The sequence below is a fragment of the Salvelinus fontinalis genome, chromosome 24 (assembly GCF_029448725.1).
Source record: "Salvelinus fontinalis isolate EN_2023a chromosome 24, ASM2944872v1, whole genome shotgun sequence".
In the NCBI taxonomy this organism is placed as follows: Eukaryota; Metazoa; Chordata; class Actinopteri; order Salmoniformes; family Salmonidae; genus Salvelinus; species Salvelinus fontinalis.
This window is the reverse complement of record NC_074688.1, coordinates 10947832-10968418: the sequence shown is the minus strand read 5'-3', so window position 1 is coordinate 10968418 and position 20587 is coordinate 10947832. Positions and strand designations below refer to the sequence as shown.

General features: G+C 43.9%; 1 protein-coding gene across 1 annotated transcript; it reads right to left on the bottom strand.

The window, feature by feature from the left end:
• Nucleotides 1-16012: 16012 nt before the first annotated feature.
• Nucleotides 16013-18554, bottom strand: LOC129821905 (mRNA decay activator protein ZFP36-like). Its single transcript, XM_055879639.1, has 2 exons — nucleotides 18433-18554; nucleotides 16013-18165 (listed from the first exon to the last, which is right to left on the bottom strand). The coding sequence occupies exons 1-2, from the start codon at nucleotides 18463-18465 to the stop codon at nucleotides 17104-17106; spliced, it is 1095 nt and encodes a 364-aa protein (XP_055735614.1). The 5' UTR covers nucleotides 18466-18554; the 3' UTR covers nucleotides 16013-17103.
• Between the last annotated feature and the right edge of the window lie 2033 nt (nucleotides 18555-20587).

Below are 20587 nucleotides of genomic sequence, written 5' to 3'. Positions count from 1 at the left end.
CCGCTGTGCCACAACCTCACTCTGTCAAGAAGCTTAGTGAACCTTATGTATAAAATATGACTTTTCCGATCCCATCATGTTCTTCCTCTGTCCCCATTATGAGGTTCTTTAAAAACAGTTATTCTTTTGGGTTTAGGCCACAAGGACAGTGCCCCCAAGTGAGTTATTGCAGACCCCTAAATGTTTCTAAAGGCATTGTAAGAGGGATTGGGGATTAGGATCAGTTTGCCATGCTAATAAATGATTGTACTGTCAGTCCACAATAGATAGCCATAGAGCTCGCCAGCTTGTAGTCCTAAAGAATGGAAATGAGTTACCTCTGGTTCGTTCGGCTATTCATATGGCGTAAATTAATAGGGAAACAAACAAACATCTCTCTGGTAAGAAGGGTGGGGGTGTATGCCTTATGATTAACGACTCATGGTGTAATAACAATAACAACAATAACATCAAGTCCTTTTGTTCACCTGAACTAGAATTCCTTACGATCAAATGCCAACCACATTATCTTCCAAGAGAATTCTCTTCGATTACAGTCACAACCGTGTATATCCCCCCCAAGTAGATGCCTCATCGGCCCTGCAAGAAGTTCACTGGACTCTATGTAAACTGGAAACCATACATTCTGAGGCTGCATTTTTTGTAGCTGGGGATTTTAACAAAGCTAACCTGAGAAGAAGACTTCCTAAATTCTATCAGCATATTGAATGCGTGACATGGGCTGGTAGCATTCTGGATCATTGCTAGTCTAACTTCCGTGATGCATACAAAGTCCTCCCCCGCCCTGCCTTCGGCAAATCTGGCCATGACTCCATTTTGTTGCTCCCAGCCTATAGTCAGAAACTAAAACAGGAAACGCCCGTGTTCAGGTCTGTCCAACGCTGGTCTGACCAATCGGATTCCACGCTTCAAGTTTGCTTCCATCACGTGGACTGGGATATGTTCCGGATAGCCTCAGACAACAACATTGATGTATATGCTGACTCGTTGAGCGAGTTTATCAGCAAATGCATCGAAGATGTCGTACCCACTGTGACTATTAAACCTTTCCTAACCAGAAACTGTGGATTTATGGCAGCATTCGTGCAAAACTGAAAGCGCGTACCCCCACTTTTAATCATGGCAAGGTGACCTGAAACATCACCGAATACAAACAGTGCAGCTATTCCCTCCGCAAGGCAATCAAACAAGCAAAGCATCAGTATAGAGACAAAGTAGAGTCGCAATTCAACGGCTCAAATAAGAGACGTATGTGGCAGGGTCTACAGTCAATCATGGATTACAAAAAGAAAACCAACCCCGTCACGGACATCAACGTCTTGCTCCCAGACAAATTAAACAATTTCTTTGCTCGCTTTGAGGACAATACAGTGCCACTGACACCTGGCTCTCCTTCTCCGTGGCCAACGCGAGTAAAACATTTAAACGTGTTAACCCTCTCAAAGCTGCCAGCCCAAACGGCATCCCTAGCCGCGTCCTCAGAGCATGCGCAGACCAGCAGGCTGGTGTGTTTACGGACATATTCAATCAATCCCTATCCCAGTCTGTTGTCCCCACATGCTTCAAGATGGCCACCATTGTTCCTGTTCCAAAGAAAGCTAAGGTAACTGAACTAAATGACTACCACCCCGTTGCACTCACTTCTGTCATCATGAAGTGCTTTGAGAGACTAGTCAAGGATCATATCACCTCCACCCTACCTGATACCCTAGACAATCTCCAATTTGCTTACCGCCCCAATAGATCCACTGATGATGCAATCGCCATCACACTGCACACTGCAGTATCACAACTGGACAAGAGGAATACCGATGTAAGAATGTTGTTCATTGACTACAGCTCAACATTTAACACCATAGTACCCTCCAAACTCGTCATTAAGCTCGAGACCCTGGGGGCGGCCCGTCAGGACTTCCTGATGGGCCGACCCCAGGTGGTGAAGGTAGGAAACAACATTTCCATCCCGCTGAACCTCAACACTAGGGCCCCACAAGGGTGCATTCTCAGCCCTCTCCTGTACTCCCTGTTCACCCATGACTGCATGGCCATGCACGCTTCCAACTCAATCCTCAGGTTTGCAGACGACACTACAGTGGTAGGTTTGATTACCAACAACGACGAGACGGCATACAGGGAGGAGGTGAGGGCCCTCGGAGTGTGGTGTCAGGAAAACAACCTCTCACTCAATGTCATCAAAACAAAGGAGATGATCGTGGACTTCAGGAAACAGCAGAGGGAGTACCCTCCCATCCACGTCGACGGGACAGTTGTGGAGAAGGTGGAAAGTTTTATGTTCCTCGGCTTGCACATCACGGACTAACTGAAATGGAGGAGGCTGAAGAAATTTGGCTGGTCACCTAAAACACTCACACACTTTCGAGAGCATCCTGTCGGGCTGTTTCACCGCCTGGTACGGCAACTGCACTACCCTCAACCGCAAGGCTCTCCAGAGGGTAGTGCGGTCTGCACAATGCATCACCGGGGGAAAACTACCTGCCCTCCAGGACACCTACAGCACTCGATTTCACAGGAAGGCCAACAAGATCATCGTGGACAGCAACCACCCGAGCCACTGCCTGTTCACCCCGCTATCATCCAGAAGGCGAGGTCAGTACATGTGCATCAAAGCTGGAACCGAGAGACTGAAAAACAGTTTCTATCTCAAGGCCATCAGACTGTTAAACAGCCATCACTAACATAGAGAGGCGGCTGTCAACATACAGACTCAAATCTCTGGCCACTGTAATAAATTGACTTAATAAAGGTATCACTAGTCACTTTAATAATGTTTACATATGCTACATTACTCATCTCATATGTATATACTGTTCTATACCGTCTACTGCATCTTGCTTATGCCGCACGGCCATAGCTCATCCATATATTTATTTGTAAATATTCTTATTCATCCCTTACATTTGTGTGTATAAGGTAGTTCTTGTGAATGTGTTACATTATTTGTTAGATATTACTGCATTGTCGGAACTAGAAGCACAAGCATTTCGCTACACTCGCATTAGCATCTGGTAACCATGTGTATATGACCAATAAAATTTGATTTGATTTGGGTTTTGGGATAAACAGAAAATAGGTCTAAGTTTAACACAGGCTTGGGAGATGTTATACGTTTTGTTCTGTGAGATAATATCAGTCAGTTGACATGACCTTTGTAAATTATGAAGCCTTTATGTGCTTGTTTGTATTGACATAAATGCTCCAAAATTCACAAAAAGTGATGTTCGCTGATAAAGATTCTCATAGAGCAAAACGTATAAGTCCTAAAAAACAGAAACGAGTTACCTCTGGTTCGTTCAGCCATTCATATGGGGTAAAACACCTTATTTTTGGCATTTATCCAAAAACTCTAGAAAACCCATTAATTTCCCCATAGGCTTTGGTCAATGAGCCATGGCAGTTAGTGCCAACAAAATATGCCATTACTATTACTCGCTGTCATATTTCTTTACCAGTGATGCTGGATTTAAATCAGTTGTAGAGTATCATTGTTGAGTCTTGGAATCAGATCAGAGTAGAGCGTAATACTTGGGATTGATTTGTGACTCACCATGTGACCATTTATATATAACTGGGTCCGTTACACAAGGTGCACAATTGTAAATGGAGTTTGGACTGTAAATATATCCTCCTTGGCAGGAATCTACACATAGTATATAAACCAGCATAATACTCAGAGTAACGATCTTTCAAAATGTCAACTAAAGATAAGGATTTCACTAACCATTACAAAAGATAAAAGGCAAAAATAGAATAAAGAAACACACTATATGTGGCATTACACTGTTGCGGTCCAAACTGCAATGGATGGTCCACCAGCTGTCTATGTTTGCAGTGTGAGGCTAGGCCAAACCAAGAGAAAACACACTTCCCATTTGTGCTCTGTGTTGGTTATTTGCTTTTACTGAACGCCTCTGTTGTTATGGCAACACATCCTGTGTCTGTACTGACGTAAAGGACAAGAGAAACTAAACGGACTGTGAATTTAACTCTTTATTGATGTGACTGATGGCCTGCAATCGTAGTATCCCTATAGCAGGTGTTTTTGTGTAACATCATGGTCTTCTTAGGGGTCCTGTGAGGGGTCCTCTGGTTCTACATTCTAAGTTCTTGGGTGAAATACAGAGAAAATATAATGGCAAAATCATCTGATTGACAAAAAAAAACATTCTGTTCTTCAGATCAACTTTAACTTCCTCGTTGTCGACTGACACCTCTACTACCCTATCTTGGTCCGAAGAGGGCAAGGCAACAAATTGATGGTGTGAATTTGTCATATCCTTGACCTCACTTGTAGCTGTCACAATTCGGTTTACTGTGGTTTCAACAATGTTGTCTATCTCATGTGTCAACCACTGAGTGGGTGGTCTCTTTCCTTCATCTAGAAGTGAAAATCACACTAGCAGCACCATGCAAGATTACATTATCTAAACAAATAATAGCTTGTGCTCCCACTTTATAGTATATGGGCAATGTAGGTGTACATAGACAATTCTTTTTGCAACTATTGATCTGTCTATCGGTGACCTGTTCAAAGGTTGTGTTTTCCCTACAAATGGATTAGGACTATGTACGTGCATGCACAGATAACTGATCTCAGGACAGGTTTATCTGGAGGCATTAGCATTTAGCACTGTCTCTTCACTGCTGATTGCATTGGCAGTGAGAAGATAGCATATCCAATCCATTGGCTTAGCCTGAAATCTACTAGTAGGCTATTCCCAGAAACCTCTCATTTAGAGTAAATGGCAAACTGAAAAGAACATGAGCTTTAGCAGCATAAAGGGTTACTGTAACAAGTGCGCTGAGAGTCGGGAAGCAAGTTCAGGGAGTGAGTATTTTAATAAATAAAAGCAACAATGAACACAAAACACACACAACACAACGACATAAATACAGAGTCAATAACACCTGAGGAAAGAACCAAGGTGAGTGACAGATTTAGGGAAGATAATCAAGGAGGTGATTGAGTCCAGGTGAATATCATAAGGCACAGGTGCGCGAGACGATGGAGACAGGTGTGCGGGATAATCAGCAGCCTGATGACCTAGAGGTTGGAGAGGGAGTATACTTGACAGTTACAAAGATACTGGTAATTTACTAAAGTTACCGGAATATTCAGTAGTTTTTGTAATTAAGGCAATCTATCGTAACTTTGGTTATACATATGTCGTATTTATTTCTTATATCTGTGTCATAATATTGTCCATGAGTTTCTAGTAGATACACCGTATGGTTCTAGAGAAAATATACAAATTAATGAAAAAAGCATCTAATTAACAATGGCTTTATTTTTAATTAACTCTGCAACTCTTCACAACTGCCATCACTTTGATGCCAAAGCATTGACTACAACTATAGTTGAAGTCGGAAGTTTACGTACACCTTGACTCAAATTATGTTAATTAGCCTATCAGAAGCTTCTAAAGCCATGACATAATTTTCTGGAATTTTCCAAGCTGTTTAAAGGCACAGTCAACTTAGTGTATGTAAAGCTTCTGACCCACTGGAATTGTGATACAAGTGAAATCAATATAAGTGAAATAATCTGTCTGTAAACAATTGTTGGAAAAATTACTTGTGTCATGCACAAAGTCGATGTCCTAACCGACTTGCCAAAAAAATAGTTTGTTAACAAGAAATGTGTAGAGTGGTTGAAAAATGTGTTTTAATGACTCCAACCTAAATGTATGTAAACTTCCGAACTGTACATATTGACATAGTAAAATAAATATGTAAAACAAATACATACAGTACCAGTCAATAGTTTGGACACACCTACTCATTCAAGGGTTTTTATTTATTTGTACTGTTTTCTACATTGTTGAATAATAATGAAGACATCAAAACTATGAAATAACACATGTGGAATCACAGTAACCAAAAATGTGTTAAACAAATCAAAATATATTTTATGTTTGAGATTCAAAGTAGCCACTTTGCCTTGATGACAGCTTTGCACACTCTTGGCATTCTCTCAACCAGCTTTGTGAGGTAGTCACCTCAAATGCATTTCAATTACCAGGTGTGCCTTGTTAAAATGTAAGTTATGTTGTGACAGGGTAGGGGTGGTATACAGAAGATAGCCCAATTTGATTAAAGACCAAGTCCATATTATGGCAAGAACAGCTCTGATGGCGCCGAAAATATGGCTGAGGTTTTACATTCTCCCAACCAATTGTGCTATTTTGTTCGTTTTTTAGCATTTTTAGCATCTTATTTTTTAACTTATTGTTTACATAATGTTGCTGCTACCGTCTCTTCTGACCGAAAATAACTTCTGAACATGAGAACAGCGATTACTCACCGGGGACTGGAAGAAACTTTTTTAATTAACGAGTCCGACGAGAAGGATATCCTGCTTTCACTGGAACAGGCCCAGTGTTGCTATTCCCTCCAAGGCAATCAAACAGTGTAGTTATTCCCTCCACAAGGCAATCAAACACGCTAAGCGTCAGTATAGAGACAAAGCAGAGTCGCAATTCAACAGCTCAAACACGAGACATATGTGACAGGGTATACAGTCAATCATGCTTTACAAAAAGAAAACCAGCCTTGTCGCGGACACCGACGTCTTGTTCCCTGACAAACTAAAGAACTTCTTTGCTTGTTTTGAGGATAATACAGTCCCACTGACACGGCCTGCTACCAAAATCTGCGGGCTGTCCTTCTCCACAGCCAATGTGAGTATAACATTTAAACGTGTTAACCCTCGCAAGGCTGCCGGCCCAAACTGCATCCCTCATCAGAGCATGCGCAGACCAGCAGGCTGGTGTGTTTACGGACATATTCAATCAATCCCTATCCCAGTCTGTTGTTCCCACATGCTTCAAGAGGGACACCATTGTTCGTGTTCCCAAGAAAGCTAAGGTAACTGAGCTAAACGACTATCGCCCCATAGCACTCACTTCCGTCATCATGAAGTGCTTTGAGAGACTAATTAAGGATCATATCACCTCCACCCTACCTGACACCCTAGACCCGCTCCAATTTGCTTACCATCCCAATAGGTCCACAGACAACGCAATCGCAGTCACACTGCTCTAACCCATCTGGACAAGAGGAATAACTATGTAAGAATGCTGTTCATCGATTACAGCTCAGCATTTAACATCATAGTACCCTCCAAACTCGTCATTAAGCTTGAGACCCTGGGTCTTGACCCCTCCCTGTGCAACTGGGTCCTGGACTTTCTGACGGGCCGCCCCTAGGTGGTGAGGGAAGGAAACAACATCTCCACCCCACTTATCCTCAACACTGGGGCCCCACAAGGGTGCGTTCTCAGCCCTCTCCTGTACTCCCTGTTCACCCATGACTGCATGGCCATGCACGCCTCCAACTCAATCATCAAGTTTGCAGATGACACTACAGTGGTAGGCTTGATTACCAACAACGACGAGACAGCCTACAGGGAGGAGGTGAGGGCCCTCGGAGTGTGGTGTCAGGAAAAGAACCTCACACTCAATGTCAACAAAACAAAGGAGATGATCGTGGACTTGAGGAAACAGCAGAGGGAGCACCCCCCTATCCACATCGACGGGGCAGTAGTGGAGAAGGTGGAAAGTTTTAAGTTCTTCCGCGTACACATCACGGACAAACTGAAATGGTCCACCCACACAGACAGCGTGGTGAATGAGGCTGAAAAAATTGGGCTTGTCACCAAAAACACTCACAAACTTTTACAGATCCACAATCGAGAGCATCCTGTCGGGCTGTATCACCGCCTGGTCCGGCAACTGCTCCGACCACAATGGCTCTCCAGAGGGTAGTGAGGTCTGCACAATGCATCACCGTTGGCAAACTACCTGCCCTCCAGGACACCTACACCACCCGATGTCACAGGAAGGCCAAAAAGATCATCAAGGACAACAACCACCTGAGCCACTGCCTGTTCACCCCACTATCATCCAGAAGGCGAGGTCAGTACAGGTGCATCAAAGCTGGGACCAAGAGACTGAAATACAGCTTCTATCTCAAGGCCATCACACTGTTAATCAGCCATCACTAACATTGAGTGGCTGCTGCCAACATACTGACTCAAATCTTTAGCCACTTTAATATTAAAAAATTGGATGTAATAAATGTATCACTAGTCGCTTTAAACAATGCCACTTTGTATAATGATTACATACCCTACATTATTCATCTCATATGTATATACTCCACTCTATACCATCAACTGCATCTTGCCTATGCCGTTCGACCATCGCTCATCCATATATTTATATGTACATATTCTTATACACACAAGTGTAAAGGAATGAATAAGGTAGTTGTTGTGAAATTGTTAGATATTACTCCACGGTCAGAACTAGAAGCACAAGCATTTCGCTACACTCGCATTAACATCTGCTAACCATGTGTATGTGACCAATCAAATTTGATTTGATTTGAGATCCACACCTTTTGTGTGAAGAAAGGACACAGGAAAAGGGGCCGCAGATCGGGCAACCTTCTGAGAATCCGTAGGCGAGCAAGTAACCTCCCATTGCAATCCATTCTTCTTGCTAACGTGCAATCATTGGAAAATAAAATTGATGACCTACGATTAAGATTATCCTACCAATGGGACATCGAAAACTGTAACATCTTATGACCGAGACGTGGCTGAACGACGATATGCACAATATAGAGCTAGCGGGATTTTCCATGTACCGGCAGAACAGAGACGCTACCTCTGGTAAGACGAGGGGTGGGGGTGTGTGTCTATTTGTCAATAACAGCTTGTGCACGATGTCTAATATTTAAAAAGTCTCAAGGTATTGCTCGCTTGAGGTAGAGTACCTTATGATAAGCTATAGACCACTCTATCAACCAAGAGGCTTCTCATTTACATTATTTCATAGCTGTCTATTTGCCACCACCGAACACTGCTGGCAATTAGACCGCTCTCAACCAGCTCTATAAGGCCATAAGCAAAGAAGAAAATGCTCACCCAGAAGTGGCGCTCCTAGTGGCCGGGGACTTTAATGCAGACAAATTTTAATCAGTTTAACCAAATTTTTACAGGCATGTCACGTGCAACCACAGAAAAAAAATACTAGACCACCTTTACTCCACACACAGAGATGCATACAAATTTCTCCCCCGCCCTCCATTTGGAAAATCTGACCATAATTCTATCCTCCTGATGCCTGCTTTCAAGCAAAAAATTTAAGCAGGAAGTACCAGTGACTCGCACAATATGGAAGTAGTCAGATGACGCGGATGCTACACTAGAGGACTGTTTTGCTAGCACAGACTGGAATATGTTCCAGGATTCATCAAATGGTATTGAGGAGTACACCACCTCAGTCATCGGCTTCATCAGTAAGTGCATCAACGACGTCATCCCCACGGTACATATCCCAACCAGAAGCCATGGATTACAGGCAACATCCGCAGTGAGCTAAAGGTTAGAGCTGCTACTCTCAAGGAGCGGGAGACTAATCCGTACGCTTATAAAAATCTCGCTATGCCCTCAGACGAACCATCAAACAAGCAAAGCATCAATACAGGATTAAGATTGAATCCTACTACACCGGCTCTGATGCTCGTCGGATGTGGCAGGGCCTGAAAACTATTACGGATTACAAAGGGAAACCCAGACGTGAGCTGCCCAGTGACAAGAACCTACCATACGAGCTAAAAGCCTTTTATACTCGCTTCAAGGCAAGCAACACTGAAGCATGAACGGGAGCACCAGCTGTTCTGGATGACTATGTTATAATACTCTCGGTAGCCGATGTGAATAAAACCTTTAAACAGGTAAACAGGATGTGTACTTAAAGCATGAGCGGACAAACTGTCAAGTGTCTTCTGACATTTTCAACCTCTCGCTGACTGAGTCTGTAATACCTACATGTTTCAAGCAGACCACCATAGTTCCTGTGCCCAAGCAAGCAAAGGTAACCTGCCTAAATGATTGTGGCTATCAGGTCGATAGCCATGAAGTGCTTTGAAGGGCTGGTTATGACTCACATCAACAGCATCCTCCCAGACACCCTAGACCCACTCCAATTCGCATACCGCCACAACAGATCCACAGATGACGCAATCTCAATCGCACTCCACACTGCCCTTTCTCACCTGGACAAAAGGAACACCTATGTGAGAATGCTGTTCATTGATCATTAACACCATCATTAAGTTTACTGACGACACAACAGTGGTATGCCTGATCACCGATAACGCTGTGACAGCCTATAGGGAGGAGGTCAGAGAACTGTCAGTGTAGTGCCAGGACAACAACCTCTCCCTCAATGTGAGCAAGACAAAGGAGCTGATTGTGGACTACAGGAGGACCGAGCACGCCCCCATTAACATCGACGGGGCTGTAGTGGAGTGGGACGAGAGTTTCAAGTCCCTTTGTGTCCACATCACCAACGAACTATCATGGTCCAAACATATCAAGACAGTCGTGAAGAGGGCACAACAAAACATTTTCCCCTTCAGGAGACTGAAATGATTTGGCATGGGTCCCCAGATCCTCAAAAGGTTCTTCACCTGCACCATCGAGAGCATCCTGACCGTTTGCATCACCGCCTGGTATGGCAACTGCTCGACATCCACCTGTAAGGAGTTACAGAGGGTAGTGCGAACGGCCCAGTACATCACTGGGGCCAAGCTTCCTGCCATCCAGGACCTATACAATAGGCAGTGTCAGAGGAAAGCCCATAAAATTGTCAGAGATTCCGGTCACCCAAGTTAGACTGTTTTCTCTGCTACCGCATGACAAGCTCTACTGGAGCGCCAAGTCTTCTACTCCCAAGCCATAAGACTGCTGAAAAATTAATAAAATCGCCACCGGACAATTTACATTACCTCAACTAACCTGTACCCCTGCACACTGACTCGGTACCGGTGACCCCTCTATATAGGCTCATTATTGGTGTCCCTGAACAAAGGGGGGGTCAAAATCAAAAGTAACAGTCAGTATCTGGTGTGGCCACCAGCTGCATTAAGTACTGCAGTGTGTCTCCTCCTCATGGACTGCACCAGATTTGCCAGGTCTTGCTGTGAGATGTTACACCACTCTTCCAACAAGGCACCTGCAAGTTCCCGGACACATCTGGCGGGTTTGGCCCTAGCCCTCACCCTCCGATCCAACAGGTCCCAGACGTGCTCAATGGGATTGAGATCTTGGCTCTTCGCTGGCCATGGCAGAACACTGATATTCCCCGTCTTGCAGGAAATCATGCACAGAACGAGCAGTATGGCTGGTGGCATTGTCATGCTGGAGGGTCATGTCAGGATGAGCCCGCAGGAAGGGTACCACATGAGGGAGGAGGATGTCTACCCGACTAACCGGTGCCCCCGCACATTAACTCTGTACCGGTACCACCTGCATACAGCCTCGCTACTGTTATTTTCACTGTCATTTTAATGTTATTTTTATTTTGTATTTCTGTACTTATCTATCATTTACCTAATACCTATTGTTAACTTGAAAATTGCACTGTTTTTAGGGCTTGTAAGTTAGCATTTCACTGTAAGGTCTACACCTGTTGTATTCGGCACACGTGACAAATGAACTTTGATTTGATTTGAAATATGCAGAGACATGACAGTCCATCATTACTTTATGACATGAACTTTCAGTCAAAAAAATATCAAGCACTATGATGAAACTGGCTCTCATGAGGACTGCCACAGGAAAGGAAGACCCAGATTTACCTCTGCTGCAGAGGATAAGTTCATTAGAGTTACCAGACTCAGAAATTGCAGCCCAAATAAATGCTTCACACAGTTCAAATAACAGACACATCTCAACATCAACTGTTCAAAGGATACTGCGTAAATCAGCCCTTCATGGTCGAATTGCTGCAAAGAAACCACTACTAAAGGACACCAATAAGAAGAAGAGACTTGCTTGGACCAAGAAACACGAGCAATGGACATAAGACCGACGGAAATCTGTATTTTTGGTCTGATGAGTCCAAATTTGTGTCACGCCCTGACCTTAGAGACCCTGCCATGGAAGCAGGCGGAGGCAGCGAAGGAGGACCAACGGCGACTCCGAAGTTCACAACCACGAAGGAAGCCCGGGTTGGTCAGCGAAGCCGAGGGGCAAGTTTGAGAGCGAAGAGGAGTATTGGGATAGACTGAGCGAGGAGTATTGTGAGATAGCTGAGGGGAGTGATGAGGTATAGTGGATGGTTTGGTGTCTGGAGCAAGACAGTCGCCGTGAGGAGCGTGGGACCAGTCAGGCAACATGTTTTGCGGAGATACGCAATGTGTCTCCAGTGCGCATCCACAGCCCGGTACGTTCTGTTTTAGCTCCTCGCACTTGCCGTGCGAAAGTGAGCACCCAGCCAGGACGGGTTGTGCCGGCTCAGCGCTCCTGGTCTCCAGTACGCCTCCTCGGTCCAGGATATCCTGTGCCGGCTCTACGCACTGTGTCGCCAGTGCGCCTTCACAACCCAGTGCGTCCTGTGCCAGTGCCCCGCACTTGCCGGGCTAAAATGAGCATCCAGCCAGGACGCGTTGTGCCAGCTCTATGCTCCAGACCTTCAGTGCGCCTCCACGGCCCAGTATATTCTGCACCGGCCATACGTACTGTATCTCCAGTGCGCCTCCACAGTCCAGTACGTCCTGTGCCTCCTCCCCGCACTCGCCCTGAGGTGCGTGTCCTCAGCCCGGTGCCACCTGTACCGGTCCCACGCATCAGGCCTCCAGTGCGCCTCCACAGTCCAGAGCTTCCGGCGACAGTTTCCAGTCCAGAGCTTCCGGCGACAGTTTGCAGTCCAGAGCTTCCCGCGACGTTTCACAGTCCGGAACCTCCGGAGACGGCCCACAGTCCGGAACCTACTGAGATGGTCCACAGTCCGGAACCTCCTGAGACGGTCCACAGTCTGGAACCTCCTGAGATGGTCCACAGTCCGGAACCTCCTGAGAAAGTCCACAGTCTGGAACCTCCTGAGACGGTCCACAGTCCGGAACCTCCTGAGACGGTCCACAGTCCGGAACCTCCTGAGACGGTCCACAGTCCGGAATTTCCTGAGACGGTCCGCAGTCCGGAGTCTCCAGCGACAGTCTGCAGTCCAGAGCCACCGGCGACGGTCGGCAGTCCAGAGCCTCCGGCGACGATCCACGGTCCGGAGCCTCCGGCGACAATCCACGGTCCAGAGTCCCCGGCGACAATCTACAGTCTGGTGCCTTCGGCGATGATCTATGGTCCGGTTCCTCCGACAACGATCTATGGTCCGGTTCCTCCGGCTACGATCCACATTCCGGAGTACCCGGCAACTATCTACAGTCTGGTTCCTTCGGCGATGATCTACTGTCCGGTTCCTCCGGCAACGATCCGGAGTCTCCGGCGACAATCCACGGTTCGGTTCCACGGAAGCGGAGGGATCAGCAAGCAGAGCGGGGTCTACGCCCCGAACCGGAGCCGCCACCGAGGATAGATGCCCACCCGGACCCTTCCGTCACAGAGTCAGGTTTTGCGGCCGGAGTCCGCACCTTTGGGTAATGTCACGCCCTGACCTTAGAGAGCCTTTTTATTTCTCTATTTGGTTAGGTCAGGGTGTAATTTGGGTGGGCATTCTAGTTTTCTATCTAGTTTCTTTGTCGGCCGGGTATGGTTTCCAATCAGAGGCAGCTGACTATCGTTGTCTCTGATTGGGAATCATACTTAGGCAGCCTGTTTTTCACCCTAGTTTATAGGATCTTGTCTTAGTATAGTTGCTATTTAGCGCTACAGAGCTTTACGTTCATTTCGTGTTTTTTTTTTTTTTTTGTCATTTGAAAATAAAGAAAAATGTACGCCTACGACGCTGCACCTTGGTCTTCATCTAACAACGGACGTAGCAATTTGAGATTTTTGGTTCCCACCGCTGAGTCTTTGTGAGATGCGGAGTAGGTTGACGGATGACCTCTGCATGGGTGGTTCCTACTGTAGATTATGGAGGAGGATGTGTGATGGTGTTGGGGTGCTTTCTGGTGACACTGCCAGTAATTTATTTAAAATTCAAGGCACACTTAACCAGCATGGCTACCACAGCATTCATCAATGATACGACATCCCATCTGGTTTGTGCTTAGTGGGACTATCATTTGTTTTTCAACATAACAATGACCCAACACACCTCCAGGCTGTGTAAGGGCTATTTGACCAAGAAGGAGGGTGATGGAGTGCTGCATCAGATGATCTGGCCTCCACAATCACCCGACCTCAACCCAATTGAGATGGTTTGGGGTGAGTTGGACCGCAGAGTGACAGAGAAGCAGCCAACAAGTGCTCAGCATATGTGGGAACTCCTTCAAGACTGTTGGAAAAGCATTCCTCATGAAGCTGGTTGAGAGAACGCCAAGAGTGTGCAAACCTGTCATCAAGGCAAAGGGTGGCTACTTTGAAGAATCTAAAATATAAATTATATTTTGATGTAACACTTTTTTTCTTACTACATTAATTCATTTATTTAACCTTTATTTAACTAGGCAAGTCAGTTAAGAAAAAAATTGTATTTACAATGCCGGCCTACACCGGGCAAACCCGGACCCTGCTAGGCCAATTTTTAGCCGCAATATGGGACTCCAATCACGGCCGCTTGTGATACAGCCTGGATTCGAACCAGGGTGTCTGTAGTGACGCCTCTAGCACTGAGATGCAGTGCCTTAGACCGTCACTCGGGAGCCCATGATGATACATGATTCCATATGTGTTCTTTCATAGTTTTGATGTCTCCACTATTATTCTACAATGTAGAAAATAGTAAAAAATAAAGAAAAACCTTTGAATGAGCAGGCGTCCAAACTTTTGACTGGTACTGTATATTTCATGCTGAAACTCATATTAATCACCAATGGTTGATAGTTGATCGTTTATATTTAGCATAATGTTTTCCAGCTGTGTCATTCTATTATTTAAAATCATATTTTTCAATTATTTCATAAAACTCTATCTTACATGTGATAAGGCCGCACAGAGGGCCAGAGATGATTACAGACACCTATCTGAGCTACCCAAAAGAGCCACTAGATGTATTTTGATAGATTACATAAAATCCTTGAAAGATAACAAAATTCTGGTAATTTACTGGTAAACATCTAAAGTTTACAGTAATATACCCTCCCTTTGTAACCCTAGTTATGTGTTCAGGGTTGTTTTTTGACCCCTACTTTATTCTCGGAGAAGGAATTTCTGATGATCCCATCAGAAATGTGCAGCGTATAGACTTTTGAAGACCTTACTGGGTTGAGTAAGAGTAGACTATTGACGCAGGGAGGTTGATTCAACACTATAAACCTCACATTTCAAATACAAGGTATAAGGAAGTGCTTGCATTGCTCTTTGTGTTCATCCTGTGCCCATATTAAAAACTCCTCAAAACCCTGTCAGCTATCCTTATTTGACGGGACACATCGCAAAAGGAGATTTCCGGAGTTCATTTTTAATAGAAGGCCTTTCTGAAGCAATCTAGTCATATCTGACATCATAAACATTGATACCCCATTTGGGGATAAAAATTGCAAGTATTGGTTTACACTCAAGTGTATACACAGCAGAAGGAAAGACTGTTAACCATGACAACCTTGCCAGTGAGTAAACACAAGGGTGAGCACCCTTGAGGAAATGGTGTCCTAGGAGAGGAATGTCATATATGACATGCACTTGACCACACAGCTAGGTTACAGCTCAGCTCCCTATCAACACATTAGCTCCAGCATATACGCATGGCTAGTTATGAAACTGAGCTCTATGCATGCAGGATAAGGAGTAAGTTGTTGTTTTGGGTCAAATGCCTTCAGTGACTGACACAGTATTTTGGCCAAATACAGGACCTATCACCCATTTGTGTTGACATAACACAAATCTCCAGAAAGATATAGACTGGTTGCTCACAGCTTACACTGAGGAATTGAGTGCTTCTTCTTTTTCTATTATTAAACCATGTATTCTGCCCTCATATAGCTTCTGTTTGTGTTGTCATCAAGTAGTAAGAAATGTTTTCCTTATTGAATCAAACTTGGGACAAACTGTAAAACTGTCAAAAAGACAATTAAATGCAAGAAATGACATTTCTTTATCATTTTCATTTATTTCTCTTGTTTAGGCGATCAAAAATAAATTCATATTTTTTTCTCAATAATTCACACATCGTTTTTACAGACCCTGACAATTTCTTGATAAATAAGTACAAAATACATTGGTATGACCACAATAAATATCATAATAAATATATTAGTTAAGTCTATACAATTACAAAAAGCAAAGAAATGCAGATAAGTCAACATATAGTCTATGGAAATACTGTGATGTTACAGTCCCTGATGAAATAGAAGTCACCTACTACTGAGTAGGACCCAACCAGGGTTGTCAAAACATTATGCAACAAAACAGGTCTCTAAATAAATGGCAAGGTTACACAAATACCCCCTCCTAGATCTGTGACATCCACAGAGGGTGTACTAGCAACTTCTCACTTTTGTCACAGATGTGTTAAAATATGATGAAAGTCCAAAAATAATATGAAAAACTGTTCTTACACAAAGAATTTGGCAAAAGTTTAAAAAAAAGAAGTGTAAAGCTTTGGTTAAATGCTACATAGAGAGACTAGTCTCCCAATACCTAGTTTAAAGTGCATATCACAGTGAGAGAATGTATTGTTGTCATTTTCCAAGTCACATTGATGGTTTGAATAGTTATCGGTATACACACGAATACCAACAGTATAAACAGACCTGACAAACAGTTCTGTCAGCTTACTAAATGGAGGGGAGTCTTTTGTTTCAAACGATCATATATTTAAAGGACTAATCGAAGTAAGGCTACTAGGCCCTTCTCATATTGATTGAGACAGGTAAAGCTACTTAAAACATTTGTTACTATCATAACCATCAAGGTCATTTTTAAAGAAAGCAATTAATGGAAGACAAGATGAAAAGTTAAATGAAAATATACAGAATTATAAAAAAATATATACAGATTTTGATAGAAGTTTGAGTACCAAATAAATGTCACTGAGCAAGTAATTTACTAATATAAATAAACAGTATAAAGTGTTGATGCGCATCATATTGATAGGATTTCTGATTTGTGTAAGCAGAACCTTCCCAATTGATCAAGGTTCGTGTGTTGGATTGTCTCTGTGTGGTTTGGGTTTCCTAGTCAGAGAGTGACAGACGCGCAAAGACGGTGAGGCGCTTGTTGCCAGCCCCATCAAATGTGGGGGACTCTGAACCGCTGGTGCTGCCTGTGCTGGTATAACTATCCCGATCTGAGAGGGAATCTTCAGAAGAGAAGCGGTGGAGGTTTTGCTGGGTGATGTAGACGTTGTTGCGGTCCTCCATAGCGTACGATTTGTTCAGAGTGTCTGGGAAGTTATTTCCGTGGCCACAAACGCAGCGTGAGGGCTTCTGTGGCTCAACTATCATAGGGATGTTGTGGATGTCACCAACACTGGGTCGGCTCTGACAAAACTGAAATGTGTCGCGTTGGGTGTCATTGAACACTGGGGAGAGAATGTCCGCAGGGGGTGGTGACACCGAGGGCGCACGGGTGAAGCCAAGGGGGTCGTGGAGCGCAGGGGGAGGAGAGCTGCGTGGTCCCAGGAAACCTGCGAAACTGACGCTCTGACGGAGCTGACGTGGGCTCTGATCAGCAAGTGCTTGGTTGTGGAACTTTTGGGTTAAGGGGGTGAGCTTCTCTTCGTGAATGAAGTGACAGCGGGCTCCATATGGGCAGTAGCCAAAGTTGTAAAAGGTGCGGCAGGCCTCCGTTTTGTATTTTGGGTGCCTGTACAAACCACGCAGCTCAGGCTCTCCATGTGCAAACTGACACTTGCTCCCATATTTACAGCTGCCGTTCTCCTGGAAACTACGGCACAGTTCGGTCTTGTAACGGTTGGAAGGGAGAGGTGTAGGGTTGTTCAGTGGAGGAAATCCAGGCGGTGGAGGCACTTCATCCAGGGTCTTCATTTTACCGAAGGAGAGGACACTGGATTCGGTCAGACTCATGGAGCGGTCAGGTCTGAAGGAAACCTGTGGTTGACTTGGAGCCATCTTGCTCCAAATGTCAAGTGGCCAGGGGGTATCATCGTTCAATTGCTCAGAGCTTAGACTATGGCTCTTCGGTGAGAAGAACGAAGTTGAACAGTTGAGACGAGGTACCATCGATTGAATTTGTTTCTGGGTGAATGGTTCATCTAAACCCAGATTGATCAGATTCTGTGGAGAGAAATATAACAGTCAATAAATGATCACGTTATAACCACATAATAGCCTACTCACGATGCAGAATTATAGCATATGCTCTGCTCCTCTGAAGCTTAATCGTTAAATGTGTTTTGTGAATATTTCAACATGTAATCAAAGTTGAAAGTAGCCAACAACTAATAAAAAAGTCTAATTGTGTTTTTTTTACGCACCAAATGCATAACCATAGCTTATATTACTGATCTGAACATAAATATAAACCCAGTGAATAAAACTTACCCTCGTGATAATATCGTCGATCATATCTGACATGCTTCTATGTGTTCTTGTCCGTTGAAAAGTTTTAGTTCGCCTGTCACTTTCAGCTGCAAGACACGGGCGATTGCGCTGCGCTGTTACTGCAGGACTAGCCCGTTTTATAGTTTATTTCTGGCGGAAGGCGGGGTTTCCTGTGTTATCTTCCCGGACACCACTCCCGTAAAGTTTCATACACAGCAACCAGGGTTGTCGTAAAGCCCTGTTTTTGTATTTTTAGATAGCTGTGAAATGTTTCAGTTTCACCAACATTCAAACATAAACGCATCAAATAGACTCGGCTACATAATACGCCCACAAATAGTGACCCACTTGTTCGTTATTTTCCTATGTTCATTCGATTTTAAGTTACGATGACGACTAGTTTTGAGATGGTAGGCTATGATTAACTACTTCGTTGCTGGACACATTTCCCCCAAGGCTGTTACCAGAATCACCCCAGACTTTTTCCTCATTGGTTTCTATGCGTGAGACCTGCTCTCTGTTTTTATTCTCTCTTTAATAATCTATTTTCTTTACTTTCATTTTCCAACAGTTATAGGCTAGCCCTCAAAGGAGGAAAAGGTAGTTATTTATATACCCTTAGGCTATAGAAATATATATGCCAATGTGCATTATTTAAACTCAATGTTTTCAAGCACATCTTCAGACAATTACACTCACATTTTGGCACAAAACAGACATGGTCAATTTCATGTAGACTACATTTAGTTGGAGACCGGATGGTGGTCATGTAGACTATAGTTCTAACAAGGTGGCCTAAAATGTATCTGTATGTCCATTTTCATGACAATGTAAAGACAGGTGATCAGAATCCATTTAGGATATGACTTTAGTATGATCTTACTGTAACAAATAACACGATCCAGTAATCAGTCTGGACTTGAAACACAGGGTTTATCAGGATATGGTTTAGTTTCTGTTTGTGATATCATGTAGGGTTTGCTAAGTCATGTGTGTGGTACCATGATAAGGCTGAATAAGGTTATGTAAGTAATTTTTTCCATCTGTGTTACTGGTAGCCCAATGGTAAACAGACAATGTGATTACTAATCCCTCGATAGCAGGAAACTCTTGGATAATGACAATATGTCTCTGTTTCTGCTATGTAACCATCAATGAAACCATGGGTCTATCCCTCGCCTGACATAGCACTGTTCACACGCGTGAGAAACGCATCTGCATTTGTGTGGCTAAATAAGGAGTTTTGGCATTAACTCAGCTGCTAACTACTTTCCAACACCAATAAAGTAGGTGCAAGAATGGCCCGATTTTAAAGTGTGGAATAACCCACTCCTTCTTGATTAGTAGACTACATTCTGAGAGTATTTTGTACATTAGTTGTGCTACACTTGCTCATGTAAATAGTGTCAAGTTGAACAAGTTGAGAGGGTTTAAAAACATATCCAGTCAAAATATATCCAGTGACAGTGTCCCATGGACCAACTGGCCCATGTTGAGTTGACCTACAGTTCTTAGACGTGACTGTATCTCTATTTGTCATGTGGGTTTGTTGTCACACAGTTCATAAGTCTAACAAGGAAGTGCGATAGAAAGTCATATATTTACTTTGAAATGCTTACACTTGGATGTGTGTTGAGCTCTTTCAATTGAGTCATTTGATTGCCAAACTACCTAATGGCAGAAGGGACACTGTTTCAACTATTCGATGTTTGAGGAAACTGCTCATTGTACTTAGACCCTATCACTCCCTCAAAATGCTTATACATTGACTTGAACATCGTTGTTGCTGGAGTGTTTTTGTATAATCTGGTTGTGTCCTAAACTTTAAAGCCAATATTTAACTCAGTATTATGGTTGTATTATGGAGACAATATGAGGGGAAATGGCTGCAGAGACTGGCCTAATGTGTAGTAACTCCTGTATACATATTCCTGTAAGCCAACTCCTCATTGCCTATATAGCCAAGGGGTGGATGTGGAACTGAAACACAAACTTGACGCAGAAACACTCTATGTCCCTCCCTCCCAAGACGTAATATGTCAGTTCCCCACCTTAGTGGTCACAGTGTACCTTTCATTTACATTATGTCATCCCAACAGCAGTGTAACATGTCCATCAGGGTCCCTGAAAAGCTCAAGTTTCATCAATTGCAGGC

Coding starts and splice junctions, on each gene's coding strand:
- LOC129821905 (XM_055879639.1), bottom strand. CDS start 18,465: ATGTCAGATATGATCGACGATATTATCACGAGG. Junction 18,166..18,432: donor TCGACGATATTATCACGAGG/GTAAGTTTTATT, acceptor TTCTCTCCACAG/AATCTGATCAATCTGGGTTT.